This window comes from Cebus imitator, unplaced genomic scaffold (assembly GCF_001604975.1).
Source record: "Cebus imitator isolate Cc_AM_T3 unplaced genomic scaffold, Cebus_imitator-1.0 Scaffold618, whole genome shotgun sequence".
Classification (NCBI taxonomy): domain Eukaryota; kingdom Metazoa; phylum Chordata; class Mammalia; order Primates; family Cebidae; genus Cebus; species Cebus imitator.
Window position 1 is genome coordinate 345213 of NW_016107933.1, and position 17373 is coordinate 362585.

General features: G+C 38.3%; 1 protein-coding gene across 1 annotated transcript in view; it reads left to right on the plus strand.

The window, feature by feature from the left end:
• The window catches only part of ZNF879 (zinc finger protein 879), a 13978-nt gene extending 7363 nt beyond the window's left edge, over positions 1–6615 (plus strand). Inside the window, exon 5 of the mRNA XM_017517124.2 lies at positions 4448–6615. Within this exon, the coding sequence (XP_017372613.1) occupies positions 4448–5883 (1436 nt within the window). The 3' untranslated portion in view covers positions 5884–6615. The remainder of the gene's footprint in view (positions 1–4447) is intronic.
• The last annotated feature ends 10758 nt before the right edge of the window (positions 6616–17373 follow it).

The window sequence follows — 17373 nt, forward strand, 5'->3', positions numbered from 1 at the left end:
ACGGGGTTTCACCATGTTGACCAGGATGGTCTCGATCTCTTGACCTCGTGATCCACCCACCTCGGCCTCCCAAAGTGCTGGGATTACAGGCTTGAGCCACCGCGAGTGGCTTGAACATACAGTACATTTTTTTTTTTTTTAAATCACTACAACCCTCATAATTTCATCCTGGAACCATCTTTTGCTTTTATTTCTTTGGTGTGAAATTACTATACATGGTTCAGCAGGGGAAAAAAAACAGATATATGTGTATGTATTTACATACATGAAAGAGAGAAAGAAGATGTAACAAACGGTAACAGTTACAGAATTTACGTGGGCTTCCACATACTCATCATGCCATTCTTCTCTTTTCTGTGAAAATGTAGAAAATAATGTGTCCCAGATCCTGGCTCCTAGGGCATGTCACTGAGTCCTGCTTGACCCCTTAAGATGACTGCATCATAGGCTTCCCTATTCGTTCTCCCGTAAATTTTGTGTATGCTTCAGTCCCGCTTAACCCCTTAAGATGACCGCATCATAAGCTTCCCTATTCATTCTCCCGTGAATTTTGTGTGTGCTTCTGGCAGTGGAGGAGGCCTCTCTCGGGCTTTACCACTTGCCTAGTGTTTATTTCTCACCTGGACAGGGTGTGGCTTTCTGGCTCAGTTCACTTTTGGATTTCCATTCATCAGCGCTGTCTTCATATTGTTCCCTTTGGTTTCACTAGAATATTTTCTGGAGTAATGTTTTTCAGAAAGGCTCATATGTGCAATATCTGTACATGTCTAAAATCAGTTGTTTTTTTCTCTCTGAGATTTGTGTTTTGGATCTAGAACTCTGGCATCCATTTTTTTTTTCCATGTTAGTGTTGTCCAAACTGCTCTACTCTCTGGGCATGGAGTGCTGCTGACAAATAATCCCATTGGTCCGATTCTATTTCCTGTATCGGTAACTTGTTTGTTTTTTCTGTCTTCTCTTTGGAATCTTATAGGAGATCTTCTTTATCTTTGGAATTCAGACTTTTCATTAGGTTGTATTAAAGAGTTTTTTACTTTGTTTTTTGGCACTTTACTGGGCCCTTTGCTTTGAAGATTCAGTCCTTTCTTTCATTTCAGAGATCTTTTGTTTCTGCCACACTGTACCAACAATGCAAGGTAATTGACTGCAACAGTGGTGATATAACAAAATAGAAATTCAGTCAGAAATTTAGAAAATAAATACATGTGTAGTAAGGACCAGAATGGTAGCTATAAATGAGTTTCAAATTTCACTCTGAGCTTTCTGGTTGGCAAATAAATCATTGTTACCAAATTGTCAGTGTTTTACAAGCATTTAAAAAAATTAATTATTTTAAATTTGTACAAATTCTACATGCTATTGTAAAAACAGAAGAGCAAGAACAAGTCACCTGGAATTTTATCAACTATGATCAATTATTGTTTATTATCCATTCAAACTGCGTGAATATTTGTTTCAATGTGTATGTGTGTGAGAAACAGACACAGAGAGAGACACAGAAAGATTGATTGTAGAGTTGGTTCTCAAGCCTGTTTTTAATTGTGAATGTCCTTCAGTTAGTCAGCCCTCAGTGAATAGAGACCTACCTCATTGAACGGACTGTATTGTATATTAAGCCAATTAAACAATCTTCCTTTTGGAAATTTTAGTTTCCAGTTTTTCCCTGTTATTAATATTGCTAAGATGGTTATGGGACTACAAAGGCATAATATAAAGAGACAAAGGTGCCGAGAGTAAATCATCACAGTACAAACCCATGAGTATTGTGATTGAAAAGGCAAGGCCTGTGGGTTAAAAATCCACAAGGGAGTTTTTGAAACACTGTTCAACTTCATTAAATTAAAGTCAGTGAAATTCAAACAAAGTACGAGTTACCATTTTTCCCTTATTAAATTACCAAGGATTAAGAAATATATATCCGATGTTTTGCCCCTGCTGTGGGTGATAAGCAGTATTATTAATGGGACTGCAACTGGTACAGTCTTTCTGAAAATGGTCTGGCTTTATTAAAATCAATTCTGGCTGGGTGTGGTGGCTCACACCTGTAATCTCAGCACTTTGGGAGGCAAAGGCAGGTGGATCTTAAGGTTGGGAGTTCAAGAACAGCCTGGCCAAGATGGTGAAACCCTGTCTCTACTAAAAATACAAAAATGTAGCCAGGTGTGGTGGCGGGCACCTGTGGTCCCACCTACTTGGGAGGCTGAGGCAGAGAACTGCTTGAACCCAGGAGGTGGAGGTTGCAGTGAGCCCGGATTGTGCCACTGCACTCCAGCCTAGGCGACAGAGTGAGACTCTACCTCAAAAAAAAAAAAAAAAAAAATCAATTCCAAGTCTAGAAATTTATCTGAAGATAATTTCTGCACAGATAACTGTGCAGAGTTACAATGATGTTGTAAAAGAATGTTTATTACAACATGAGGCATCACTGCCACAAAAGGAGGAGATTAAATGACTCTCAAAAAGTGATTTATTAGATGATGATGTGTTCATGCATTGGACATACTATGTAGCCATTAAAATGATGATGTTGGCCAGACAGCGGTGGTTCACCTGTGTAATACCAGCGCTTTGGGAGGCTGAGATGGGCGGATCACCTGAGGTCAGGAGTTGAAGACCAGCCTGGCCAATATGGTAAAATCCCATATCTACTAAAAATACAAAAATTAGCTGGGCGTGGTTGTGGGTGCCTGTAATCCCAGTTACTCGGGAGGCTGAGGCAGGAGAATTGCTTGAACCCAGGAGATGGAGGTTGCAGTGAGCTGAGATCATGCCACTGCATTCCAGCCTGGTGACAGTGTGAGACTCTGTCTCAAAAAAAAAAAAAAAAAAAGATTACATTTATTGATATGGAGAGAAACTCATGATTTTTAAGTGAAATGAGGGTAAAGGAAGCTTAATTTCAACCCATTTTTATTTTTTAATTAAAAGTGATTTTTAATATGCAGAAAATTCTGGTGAGCTACATCCCACATATAATAGTGATTACAATTGCATGATGTATTTATGGGTAAGCTGTATGTTCATTTTAATAGTTTTCTGTTTTTCTTATAATGATTATATATTTCTTTTGTAGTTAAGAAAATAAAAGCTCTTTTATAAAATACATTCATTTCTTTTGAATCAGTGATTCCATTTCTTATACTGTATCTTAAGTAACCAAAAAGGTGGACAAAAAATTATTCTCAAGAATGTTCTTTTATTCCTCAATATCATGATAATGGCATTGGTGTCCATTGAGCTGCCCCTGACCAAAAAATAGGAGTCATCCTTGAGTCCTCTTTTTCATTGCCTCTGTGCTCTATTCGTAGGTGAAGATACCTGCCAGTGCTACTTGCAGAACATCCCAAATATGCCCACCTCTTTCCATCTCTTATCGTCACATGACAGTGCCAGCCACCACCATCTTCCTCCAGGAAGAGTACTGTTCTGCAGCTGCCCTTGTTCTCTTTCTCCCTGGCCCCATTACAGTTTGTTTTTCACACAGCAACCAGAGTGATCCTTTTTAAACAAAACCATGTTGTGTCATGTCCTTTCTGGCTCTCAGTAATGCTGATGAAATTCCAGTATCTTTCTGTATCGTAGAAAACGCTCCATGATACAGCCTGGTCCACCTCTTTTCCTAATTGGTGACACTTCCCCCTTGTTCACCCTGTTTCAGCTACCATGGACTGCTGTGTGTCCTGGAACACAGGAGGCTTATTCCTGCCTAGGACCTTTGTGTTACTATTCATTCTGACTGGAATCACCTTTATACACACATTCACATTTTTGCTTGGCCAGTGCTTGTTATTTATATCTCATCTTTAATTTCATTTCCTCATCACCTGGTTTAAAATAGCCTATTCACTCTTATTACACAGCACTTGGTCATTGTCTGTACCACACTGCTAGAATGTAAGCCTTGAGAGTCTGCCCTTGTCTGGCTTGTGCCCTGTCATTCCCAGACTGTTGACCTTTGTGTAGCACACAGTACGCACTCAGTTAATATTGCTTAAGTGGATGCCATTATTTACAGCCCTCTGAGGAGGCCTAGAGTAGCACTGCTTGAGACCTTGTGTTTTGCAGAGCTATTCTCTTTCATTTATTTATAGCCTCTCTGCAGTTTTCCATTGGGATTTACCTGAGTGCACTGGTGACTGCCCTGGAAGATGAAGCTGAGTAATGACACGGGCTGTCTCAGAAAGGCCTCATATGCTAGTGAGCTATGCTTTGTTAATAGTTCAAATCTGGCTCCTCCTCTTGTCCCCCCAAGTTCCTCAGCCCACCTACATGTAGGTTTCTTCAGACCCTTCCCACCCACACATCTGTCAATTTGCTTCCTGCCTCCTCTTCTTTTTTGCTTCCTTTCCTAAGATTTCAAGGCTCTATTTTTTAACTATCCTTATATGTTTTTATGTCACTTTTTTTTATTAGTGCAAGAAAGACTTATATGTTTTGTCTATTTTAGGATGGGAGAGCTTGTTTGAAACCATAGTTTCTGAAGAAGAAAATCAGGAAGTCATGAAAAAACTTATAATTGATGGCCCATTTGACTTCAAGTTGGAGAAAACCTACATACACGAAGATAAGTTAGAGAAGCAACAAGGCAAAAAGAACAAACTTTTCAGGAAAATGTTAGTTAGCATCAGAAAAGTCTACATGAAGGAGAGGAGCTTTAAAGGTATTGAACTTGGGAAAAACCTTGGTCTAAAATCATCACTTATTAGAAAACCTAGAATAGTTTCCAGAGGAAGGAAACCCCTTTCACAGCAGTATTCAGTTCTCTTTAAACAACTGGGAGTTAACACAGTGCGTAAATGTTATAAATGTAATATCTGTGGGAAAATCTTCCTCCACAGTTCCTCCCTGAGTAAACACCAGAGAATCCATACTGGAGAGAAGCTCTATAAATGTAAGGAATGTAGGAAAGCCTTCAGCCAAAGCTCATCCCTAACTCAGCACTTGAGGGTTCATACGGGAGAGAAACCATATATATGTAGTGAATGTGGAAAAGCCTTCAGTTTCACCACATCTCTTATTGGACACCAGAGAATGCATACTGGAGAGAGACCTTATAAATGCAAGGAATGTGGAAAAACATTTAAAGGTAGTTCCTCTCTTAATAATCACCAGCGAATTCACACAGGAGAGAAGCCCTATAAGTGTAATGAATGTGGGAGGGCCTTCAGTCAGTGCTCATCTCTCATTCAGCACCACAGAATTCATACCGGGGAGAAGCCATATGAATGTACTCAGTGTGGGAAAGCCTTCACTTCAATATCACGGCTAAGTAGGCACCATCGAATTCATACTGGAGAGAAACCCTTTCATTGTAATGAGTGTGGAAAAGTATTCAGTTATCATTCAGCTCTTATTATACATCAGAGAATTCACACTGGTGAGAAACCATATGCTTGCAAAGAATGTGGGAAAGCCTTTAGCCAAAGCTCAGCTCTCATACAACATCAAAGAATTCACACTGGAGAAAAACCCTACAAATGTAATGAATGTGGGAAAGCCTTCTCCTGGATTTCACGGCTTAATATACACCACAGGATTCACACTGGAGAGAAACCATATAATTGTAAGGAATGTGGAAAAGCTTTCAGTTCCCACTCAGGCGTTAATACTCATCGAAAAATTCATACTGGAGAAAAACCTTATAAATGTAATGACTGTGAGAAAGCCTTCAACCAAAGCTCAGCTTTAATTCAGCACCAGAGAATTCATACTGGAGAGAAACCATATAACTGTAAAGTGTGTGGAAAAGCTTTCAGACAGAGTTCATCCCTTATGACACACATGAGAATTCATACAGGGGAAAAACCTTATAAATGTAAAGAATGTGGGAAGGCTTTTAGTCAGAGCTCATCTCTTACTAATCATCAGAGGACGCATAATTGAGAAAAACTGTATAAATAAAATGCATGTGGGAACTGAAGCTTATTCTGTACTGAATATCAAAGAATTCATTCTGGGGAAAAAGTGATGAATAGTAGTTAATCGTGCATAAAACTTCAGAGTTAGACCTCATCAAACATTGGAGACTTCATGATGCAGGGTAACCTTAAGAATACTAGGAAAGCTGCTGTAAAATGTTTATTCATATGTTCTTAAGTTATGAAATTGAGAGTTTTTAAGATTGCAGGGTTAGTATTTGATTTCCTAGTGATGTATGATAACAGCTACCAGCTTCGTGAGCATCACTGGGAAGCCTGCTGTTTATGTAAAAGTACAGCCATAAAATCCAGACTTCAGATAAATCTAGGATTCTATTTTTTGAAACTGTTATGCAAGCCAGTGGTACTAGAAAGAATGTTTTAGAAAAGAAACATGAACAGGTGACCTGTAGCTACCTCACTGTCACTAACATGTTTTTAATAGTCTTAAAGCAGATTCTGTACTTCATGGTAAGACTTTGAATTGTTTCTCTGCTTTCTAAGCCATTCACCTGAGAAGAAAATCACTCCATAAACTATGCAGACATACTATCCTTTGAGTTTTCTTCTTGACTGCTTGTTATGAGTCAGATATAAAGTCACTTGAAGTCAGAGCACATGGTATTTCACTTGTTTTTCCTCATAAAAAGTGATTACTTTTGCTATATTAAATTGGTAAGTAAAAGTCAGACAACCACTGCTTTTGCAATTTACTGAAAAATGTCAAATTATCTCACAATGTAGCCAATATGGGAGCACAACTTGTCTCCCAGGCTGTGCCTGCTTCTGTGAGTTCTCTGGTTACCACCCACCAGAAGGCCCAGGAACATGTGGAATTCAGGTCATCATCCCTGGACATAAAATGAACCAGATGACTTTTACCATTACTTCCTACTTTTTTGCCTTTGTCAGAAAATGTTCGTTTTCTCCCCATACTCTGAAGGTCACTGGGCAAATACTTAGGCTCTGAGTTCAGATGCTCTTTTCTCCAGAAAATGGACTTAGATCCTTTAACAAGTGATTTAGCCCATTTCAGCATTTCTAAAATGTGAATCATAAGATTAGCCAGCTAAAAATACTTCCCTCACAAGTCAAACTAAAATTGTTGGGCTTTACAGATGCTAACATCTAGTTTAGCCAAGTTTATCAGTAAGGGGGACAACCACTTAAGGGCCGAAACCACCCATTTCATAAAGTGCTAGGTTGTTTTTCTGCCAAGGAACTTTAAAAAATAGAAAACAGGAAAATGTTATTGGGAGCATAGCAAAAATAAAAGAATTCAGCTTTTGCCTCCTGCATTACTCAGTCTTACTGTTTCAAACTTGTGAAGAACAGACTTTTCAGGATCATTGAGTCCCTCATCTCTGATACTCACTTCCCACAAGTTTTTTTTTTTGTCTCTACCAAAACTGGGAAAATTCCCAGGAAAATATAACTTCCCTAAGGATTAATAGTTTTAAAATCATCAAAAAGTTAAATCTTAATGAACACATTAAGCCCAGTTATTTTTTAAGACAAGATCTGTCAAAATTTCAACAAATAGATCATTCAAGTTTTATGCAAAATCTTCCAGAGGAGATAATGTACAAGCACAGTTTTGCTAATATAACCCAGTGCCAAAGTCAGGTAAAGTATAAGAAATGAACATTGTAGACTAATATTACCCATGAACAAGAAATGTGGAAATCCCAAGCAAGCATTAGTAAATGTAATCCAGAGTACCTAAGCATGGTTAATAACATGATAAATATAGGTTTATTTATAGAAAGCCTACTGAAAAAGAATGGTAAGATGTTAGAAGCATTCATGACAAGAAATACAGAGAAAGAATGAACTGTAGCTCGTTGTGGTGACTCACGCCTGTAATCCCAGCACTTTTGGAGACCAAGGTGGGTGGATCACCTGAGGTCAGGAGTTCGAGGCCAGTCTGGACAACATGGCAAAACCCTGCCTCTACTAAAACTACAAAAATTAGCCAGATGCTGTGCCACGTGCCTGTAGTCCCCACTACTCAGGAGGCTGAGGCAGGAGAATTGCTTGACCCCAGGAGGCAGAGGTTGCAGTGAGCTGAGATCATGCCTCTGCACTCCAGCCTGGGCAACAGAGAGACTATCTCAAAAAACAAAACAAAAAGGATGAACTGTTCAAAATTGGCTCTGAGATAGAAATGGTTCACACAGAAAAAAAATTAGATCCCTACCCTCACTGTAACAGTTATATGAAAGGCAAAAGTGGAATAATTTGGAGGAATATGTTAGGAATGATTTTGTGGTGTTAGGGAAGGATTTCTTAAACAGGCTAAAAATGAGCTATATAAAATTTTTGATGTATTTGTTCACATTAAAGAACTGCTTATCAAAGTATACCAAAAGGGAGGTGAAAAGTCGAGGCACAAAACAGATATTATTTCCACAGTATGCTTAACAAGCTATTATAATCTGGAAATTTTAATTTGTACAGATCAATACCACTAGGAATATGGGCTGAATACATGAATATTTACAGAAGAGAAAATACAAATTTCCAGAAACATGAAAAGATGATTAACTTCATTAGTAGTTAAAATGCAAATTAGAGCCACCAGTAATGTATGATTTTACAGCCATAAATGAGGAAAAATTAGGATGTGTGACAATACTGAGCTTTGGAATGTATGTGGAATAGGAATTCATTAGTAGTGATATTATGAATCCGTAGAGATATACTACATCAATGATTGCATGTGGGCATCAAGAGATGCATAAAGATATTCTTAGCAGCACTGATCATCATACCGAATGATTGTCTGAATGTCCATTAGGAGAATGGATAAATTTTGGAATATTAACACAGTAGAAACAGCAGTGAAAATGAATAAAGCTAAGCAAAACGTGGATAAAGCTGGCATGGTGGAGCACATCTGTAGTCCTAGCTACTTTGCTGAGGTAGGAGGATCACTGTATTGCCCAGGTGTCCAAGACCAATCTAGGAAACATAGCAAGACTATGTCTCTAAAACAAAAAAAGGGATAGATTGAAAAACATATTTTTGAGTTCTTAAAAATCATTGGGAAACTACATAGGGTGTGATATATATATATATATTTGGCAAAATTGTATATTAAAAGATACATAACAGGCGTGGTGGCTCATTCCTTCAATCCCAGCACTTTGGGACGCTGAGGTGGGTGGATCATGAGGTCAGGTGATCAAGTCCATCCTGGCTAACATGGTGAAAACCCATCTCTACTAAAAATACAAAAAATTGGCTGGGTGTGGTGGCATGCACCAGTAGTCCCAGCTACTCGGGAGGCTGAAGTAGGAGAATTGCTTGAGCTCGGGAGGTGGAGAATGCAGTGAGCCGAGATCACGCCGCTGCACTCCAGCCTGGGTGACAATGTGAGACTCCATCTCAAAAAAAAAAAAAAATCTATATCTATATCTGATAAAGATATTTAAATGACATCAAATGATTGAGACTAAAAAAATTGAGACTAAAAAAAATTGAGACTAAAAAAATGAGACTAAAAAAGGGATAGATTGAAAAACATTTCTGAGTTTTTAAAAGTCATTCGGAAATATAGGGTATGATACTTTGTTGTGCAAAATTATGTATTAAAAGATACATACCGGCTAGGTGTGGTGGCTCATGCCTGTTATCCCAGCACCGGGAGGCTGAGGTAGGCGGATCACGAGGTCAGGAGATGGAGGCCATCCTGGCTAACACGATGAAACTCCATCTCTACCAAAAATACAAAAAATTAGCTGGGTGTGGTGGCATGCGCCTGTAGTCCCAGCTACTTAGGAGGCTTAGGAGAATCGCTTGAACCCGGGAGGCAGAGGTTGCAGTGAGCTGAGCTCACGCCACTGCACTCCAGTCTGGGCGACAGAGTGAGACTCCATCTCAAAAAATAAAAGATATATACATGTGATAAACATATTTAAATAAAAACATCAAATGACTGAGAAGATGACTAAAAAAAGGATAGATTGAAAAACACATTTTTGAATTTTTAAAAGTCATTGGGAAACTACATAGGGTATAATACCATTTTATTGCAAAATTATATATTAAAAGATACATACTGGGCAGGCACAGTGGCTCATGTCTGTAATCCCAGCACTTTGGGAGGTCAAGGCAAGTGGATCATGAGATCAGGAGATCGAAGCTATCCTGGCTAACACGGTGAAACCCTGTCTCTACTAAAAATACAAAAAATTGCCAGGCGTGGTGGCACATGCCTGTAGTCTCAGCTACTCGGGAGGTTAAGGCAGGAGAATCGCTTGAACCCAGGACGCGGAGGTTGCAGTGAGCCGAGATTTCGCCACTGCACTCCAGCTGGGACGATAGAGCAGACTCCGTCTCAAAAAAAAAAAACAAAAAACAAAAACCACACACATATGATAAAGATACTTAAGTAAAAACATCAAATGATTGAGAAGATGTTCTAGTTACCCATTGCTGTAAGACAAATCACCCCAAAATTTAGTGTTAGACAACAATTTATTGTCCATAATAAGCCCATTTGGTGGTTTAGCTGGGAAGTTCATTTTTGCTAATAGATGTGCAGTCATAGAGCAGCTGGGGCTGAAGGCTAATCTGGGCTTCAAGATAGCTAACAGTTTGCTAATGATTGCTTGGTAAGAGCTGGCTTGGGTTACTCCATGTGGCTTGGGCCTCTTACAGAATGGGAATTGATTTCTGAGAGGGAGCATCCCAAGAGCAAACATTCCAAGACACGTAGAAGTTGCAGCTCTTAAAAGCCAACTTTGATTCTGCTGTATGCTATTGGTTGGGAATGAGTCACAAAGTTGGCCCAGAGTCAACAGTAGTTTATAGAACTGTGAATGCCAAGGGCATGGTTCACTGGGGAACTATGTATGGAGACTAGCTATCACATAACATAAGGGACAGGGATTTATAAAACTCTGGGTGTGAGGCAAGGAGATGACTTGGGGAGAAGCACAGAGTCTTCCTCGACTTGTTTGGTGCTTGAGAGAGACTCCATTTTCAGGAAGGAGGCTGCTGCAGCCAGCCAGAGCCATTGTGTATGTCAGTAAAAATAACTAATAGAATTTTGTTTGTTCAACTCAATCCTGGGTGAACTGAGGAAGAATAAAACAGAGATCCTAATGCCTGATCACCCAGGGTGATGTAAACATGAAGGTTAATATGAAATAAGCTTAAAGGTTGTACCTAACAGCCTTGCCACAGTCAGATCCTTCAGGCCACTGCTGAATAGGACTGTGTCTCATTGACAGAACTATCAACACTTTTCTCTTCTGTCTACATCTTTCCTTCTCATTCATCTCCCTAGATCTCCACATAAAGAGAACATTGGTTCCTAACCCAAGTAAGGAAATGCACGGTAAATTATGTGTACCTTAAGATAAATAGGCAAAGAATTGACTATCATCTTTAAGTTGTCGACACATTTTCTTTGCCTAAGTTCTCTTGTTCAGACTCAACACTTCTCAACAGACTTGTTCAGAATCTAGGCAAAAAGAAAAATGTCCATTTTCATGACTTCCTAACAGGTCATTTTCAAAGCAACCTGAAAAAAGCAGAATATGCTTTAACTTTTATAATATGGTTGACATACCTGATGTACTTTATTCAAAGAAATTACTTAAAACACCCTCCTTTTCATGTGGTTTGGGGGTATTACTGCCTATCACATTATCAGATGTTTTCTCATGAATATATCGGGGGAAAATGAACAGGCCAGTTGTTTTCTAGACTGGCCTTTCACTGGACTTGTCTGATGCTTCCTCATGTTAGATTTATGCTATGCCTTTTTGGTAAGGAAACCATGGAAGTAATACTGTATTCTGAGTTCATCATCATACCCTACTAGGGGGCTTGTGACTCACCCAATTGCTGGTCATTTAAACTTTCCCCTCTTGGTTCAGATGGTATCTGCCAGATTTTGCACTGTGAAGTTACAATTTTCCTTTTATAATCGTCAGTATCTTAAAAGGAAATCTTGTGAGTATATGTATATGTATTTTTACTTGTCAGTCTTGATCTACTAAGGCCAGACATGGTGGCTCATGCCTGTATCCCTAGCACTTTGGGAGGCTGAGGTGGAAGAATCGCTTGAGGCCAAGAGTTTGAGACCATAGGCAACATGGTGAGACCCCATCTCTACAAAAAATAAAAAACAAAACAAATTAGCTAAGCATGGTGGCGTGTGCCTGCAGTCCCAGCTACTCAGGAGGCTGAAATGGTTTGATTGTTTGAGCCTGGGAGTCCGAGGCAGCACTGAGCTGTGATCATGCCACTGCACTGCAGCCTGGGCCACAGAGAGAACCTGTCTCTAAAAATACATTTTAAAATAACCACGTAATATAAATGGTAATAATTATAAAACAATGTTTAAAAAACTTGAGTCTCTAGTTTCATTCATTGATGATACTTGCTTTAATCACTTACTATAATCACTTCCAAATGAAGATTTTATAATTCTGTTGTTTCTTCTACACTTGTTAATTGGCTTTCTACTTTGAAGAAGAGTTTTATATTCTCTGTATATGTTTGTTTCTATGATTCTGGAAGCATGTTTTTCTATTTTATTCAATGGCCTATAATCTGTTAATATCAATTATTTATTTTGGTGCTGAAATTGTTCCAGAATTGGCCTTTGGGAGCCCCTTCTAGCTGATTTCTGTGTCCTTTCTGTCACAGCAAGCTTGGGATTATGCCCAAGATTTGTAACTCCAGTGTTCTTTTGTCAGTGTAAGTAAAGTATGATTTCTTGGCTAGATGACGTGGGAGTTGTGGGGGAGGTGGGAATTAGAGGTATTCTGTTTTTCTTCTGGGATCTTACATTTCTTCCTCTTGCTGCTTGTCTGTCTGATGTATGGATTCCCTACTTCTACCTTTCTGTTAGCACTTTACTGGAGCCATGACCTTCCCGTGCTGCCTCCTCACATTCTGTGTGTACTTTATCAAAATAGAAAGTGATAAAATACACATCAAATTTACCCTTTCATCCATTTTTAAATGTGCAATCTATTTCCAGATTTTTTTCATTATCTCATACAGAAACTCTGTACCCATTAAGCAGTAACTCCTCATTTCTTCCTTCCCAGACCCTAGTACCTTCTATGCTGCCTTCTGTCTTTATGAATTGTATTACTCTAGGTATTTCTTATAAGTGGAATAATACAATATTTGTTCTTTTATATTTGGTTTATTTCATATACCATATGTCTTCAAGCTTCATTCATGTTACAGCCTATGTCAGAATTTCCTTCTTAAGTCTGAATAATATTTATTTTATGTATATACCATATTTTGTTTATTCATTCACTGGTTGACATTTGGATTGTTTGCACCTTTCAACAATTGTGAGAGCCTAGCACTAGTTCACACCCCCGAGTCTCCACAGACCAGGCTCCATCCTGGAAACACCTCTGCCAACAAGCAGCTTGTTGCTTTTGTCTTATCTCTGTAAGCCCCCCTCCCCTGCTGGTTCCTGCTCACACTGCATATGAATTAGCAAATCAATGAAGACAAAACATTGTAAGGTCATTCAGCAAATTAACAATGACGTATTTTTGCATTGTTTCCCCTTTAGCATTGTAAGCCTATAAAAGGCGAGAGAAGCTGCAGCTCGGGGAGCTCGGTGAATAAGGCTGTAGACCCCCCGCAGCTCCCAGCTGAATAAAAAGCCACTTCCTTCCACAGTTCCGGTGTTCAAGAGATTTGTTCCCTGCTGCTCCTGCTTCACCCACAGATACTTAACTTGGCTCATCCCTCATCTTCTGCAGGTCTTTCTTCAAAGAAACATTTCTCAATGAAATGTTTCTCAACCACTTTGTGTAAAATTACAAACTCTTTCACCCTCCAAGTTCCTGTTCCCTTTTTAAATTCTTATTTGCACTTATAGGGAAGTTTAAATTTTCCTCCCGAAGTTTTGATAATTTGAGTCTATGAAACAACTGATACACAGCTTAACAGGAAAACAAGGCATACAAATTTTATTAAAGTGAATATAAGCACAGGAGTGATAAAAAATATAGAAAAAGAAAGGCAAGATAGATGTTTTTATGCCATCTTGAAGTTATAGGAAGAACAGGGGCTTGCATCATGGCTAAGACAGGTTATATGAGGGAGAGAAGAGGAAAGACCTGAAGAAAAGGCAGTCTTATTATGCAGATGAAGCTGCACAGGTAGCTGCCTAAGGATAGATGGTAGCCCATGGTTAAAGTTTCTGCGCCAAACTTTCAAAGGTGTCAGACTCCCAGTTAATCTTTCCCAGATCTGGACAAAGGAGAGCCTCAGAGAAAGCCTATTCACATCTGTTATTTATGTCACTTCATTTCCACTACAGATGCAAGTCTCCTCCACAAAAGACAGCTTTTCAAGGCTATTCCTGTCTGCTAGCTCTCTGAATAGCCATCTCAAGATATGTCAGGGAAGTATATTTTGGAGTGAAGTATTTTGAATACATTCACACTCATCTCTAGCTCAAAACATATTTATTCTCTTATTATCTTTCTTCCCTCTCCTCCAGCAGAATTCAAGCTGCATTTGTATACAGGTTTTGCCAGTTTTGGCCACTGGTGTATTTCTAGCATCTAGCTCAATGCCAGGCACAGGATAAGTGTTCAATATATTTTTGTTGTTGAATAAATAATGAAATCCTACACAGCAATGAAAATGAATGAACTTTGCATGTATCAAGGTAGACTAATCTAAAAATGTTTGTGTTGAACACATAAGTCATAGAACAATATATATATATACACGATACATATATGCATATATATACGCATGATATATATGCATATATATACAGATAGGTGTATATAGATACGTATATAAATTTTTATGTAAAGAGAATCAGCTATATACATACATATTGTATATTGTATGAAAGTTGAATACAATATACAATTGAAAATACACAATTGTATATGTATGTATATAGCAGATTACCTTTATATACATACATATTGTATATTGTATGTATATAACAGATTGTCTTTATATAAATATTTAAAATGTTGCAAAAGTAAACAATATTTAGGGACACATGCATGTGGAGTAATTATCAAATAAAATAAAGGAATGTTGAAAGCAACTCAGGAAAATGACTTGGGAGTACTGTGAACAAGGATTCCAAATTTTGGGTAAATTTCTCTTTTGTAACCGAAGTGTTGGATATGGGTATTTGTTTTATTATTATTAAACTGTGCCTATGCATACATTATCTTCTGTGTATGGTACATATTAAAATAATTTAATTTAAAATAACATAACTATCTTGTGGTTTTGATTTGCATTTCCCTGATGATTAGTAATGTTGAACATTTTTTCATATACCTGTTGGTCATTTGAATGTCTTTTTGAGAAATGTCTATTCATGTCCTTTGCCTATTTTTTTTTTTTTTTTTTGAGGCAGAGTCTCACTCTGTCACCCTGGCTGGGGTGCAGCAGTGCGATAACTGCTCACTGCAGTGTCAACCTCTGGGCTCAAGCAATCCTCTGCATTCAGCCTCTTGAGTAGCTGGGACTACAGGCCTGTACTGGCAAGCCTGGCTAATTTCGTTTGAAGATCTCACTATGTTGCTGAAGCTGGTCTCAAACTCCTGGGCACGAGTGATCCACCCACTTCTGCCTCTCAAAGTGCTGGGATTACAGGCATGAGCCACTGTGCCCAGCCCTTTGTACATTTTTAATGGAATTATTTGTTTGTACACTGTTGAGTTGTTTTGGTGTTGGGTTTTTTTGTTTTTTGTTTTTTGAGATGTCTCACTCTGTCACCTAGCTGGAGTGCAGTGGCACAATCTGGCTCACAGCAAACTTCATCTCCCAGGTTCAAGCAATTCCGCTTCAGCCTCCCATGTAGCTGGGATTTCAGGCATGTACCACACAGCTGGCTAATTTTTATATTTTTAGTAGAGATGGGGTTTTGTCACATTGGCCCAGCTGGTCACGAACCTGTTGAGTTATTTGAATTCTTTGTATATACTGGTATTAGTCCCTTGTTGAGTGAGTAATTTGCAAATATTTTCTCTCAAGAAGTTGTCACTTCATTCTATTGATTGTTTCTTTTTCTGTGCACTTTTTAGTTCAATATAGTTGTGTTTGTCTATTTTTCTTTTTGTTGTCCGTGCTTTTGCGGTCTTAGCCATAGACCTTAAAACAAAAAGAAACAACAAAAACAAAAAGAAAAAAGGCAACAAAAAGAAAAATCTTTGCCTAGACCAATGTCCTGAAGAAATGACCTTATGTTTCCTTTATCAGTTTTATAGTTTGGGGTCTTATGTTTAAGTCTATAATCTCTCTGGAGTTGACTTTCATATATGTTAAGAGAGAAGGGGTCCAATTTCATTCTTCTGCATATTGTTATCCAGTTTTCCCCAGAACCATTTATTAAAGACATAGTTTCCTCAGTGTGTGTTCTTGGCACCTTTGTTGAAAATCAGTTGGTTATAAGTGGGTACAGTGATTTCTGAGTTCTCTATTCTGTTCCATGGGTGTGTGTGTCTATTTTTATACCAACATCAAGCTGTTTTGGTTACTAACACCCTGTAATTAAATATAAGCTCACTCCAGTTAGAATGACTATTATTAAAAAGACAAAAAATGACAGATGCCGGTGAGGATTTGGGGAAAAGGGAACTCTTACACACTGTTGGTGGGAATGTAAATTAGTACAACCACTATGGAAAAGAGTGGGGAGATTTTTTTCAAAAAACTGAAAATGGAACTACCATACAATCCAGCAACCCTACTACTGGTTATCTATCCAAAGGGAAAGAAATCAGTATATGAAAAGGATACCTGCACTCATGTTTGTCACTGCACTATCACAATAGTCAAGATATGGACTCAATCTAAGTGTCCAGCAATAGATGAATGGATAAAGAAAAATGTGTTACATAGACATAATAGAATATTACTCAGCCATAAAAATGAATGAAATAATGCATTTACAGAAACATGGATGGAACTGGAAGTCATTACGTTAAGTGAAATAAGCCAGGCACAGAAAGATAAGTACTGCATGTTCTCACTTATACTCCGGAGTTAAAAAACGTGATCTCATGGACACAGACAATAGAAGGATAGATACCAAAGGTCAGGAAGGAAGGAAAGTAAGGGTCATGAGGAGAGGTTGGTTATGGGTACAAACATACAGTTAGATGGAATTAATAAGTTCTAATGTTTAATAGCTGACTAGGGTGAGTATACTTAGCAATAACATTATGTATATTTCAAAGTAAATAGAGGAGAGGGCTTGAAATGATACCAACGCATAAAAATGATAAATGCTTAAGGTGATGGGCACCCCAAATACTGTGACTTGATCATTACACAGTCTATGCACGTAACAAGCACATGGACCCTATAAATTATGTAAATTATTTCGTATCAACAAATGAGAGAAAAATAATCACAACCAGACGTGGGAGCTACAGCACACTGATCCTCCTAAATGCATCTAATTTCGGGTTTTGTT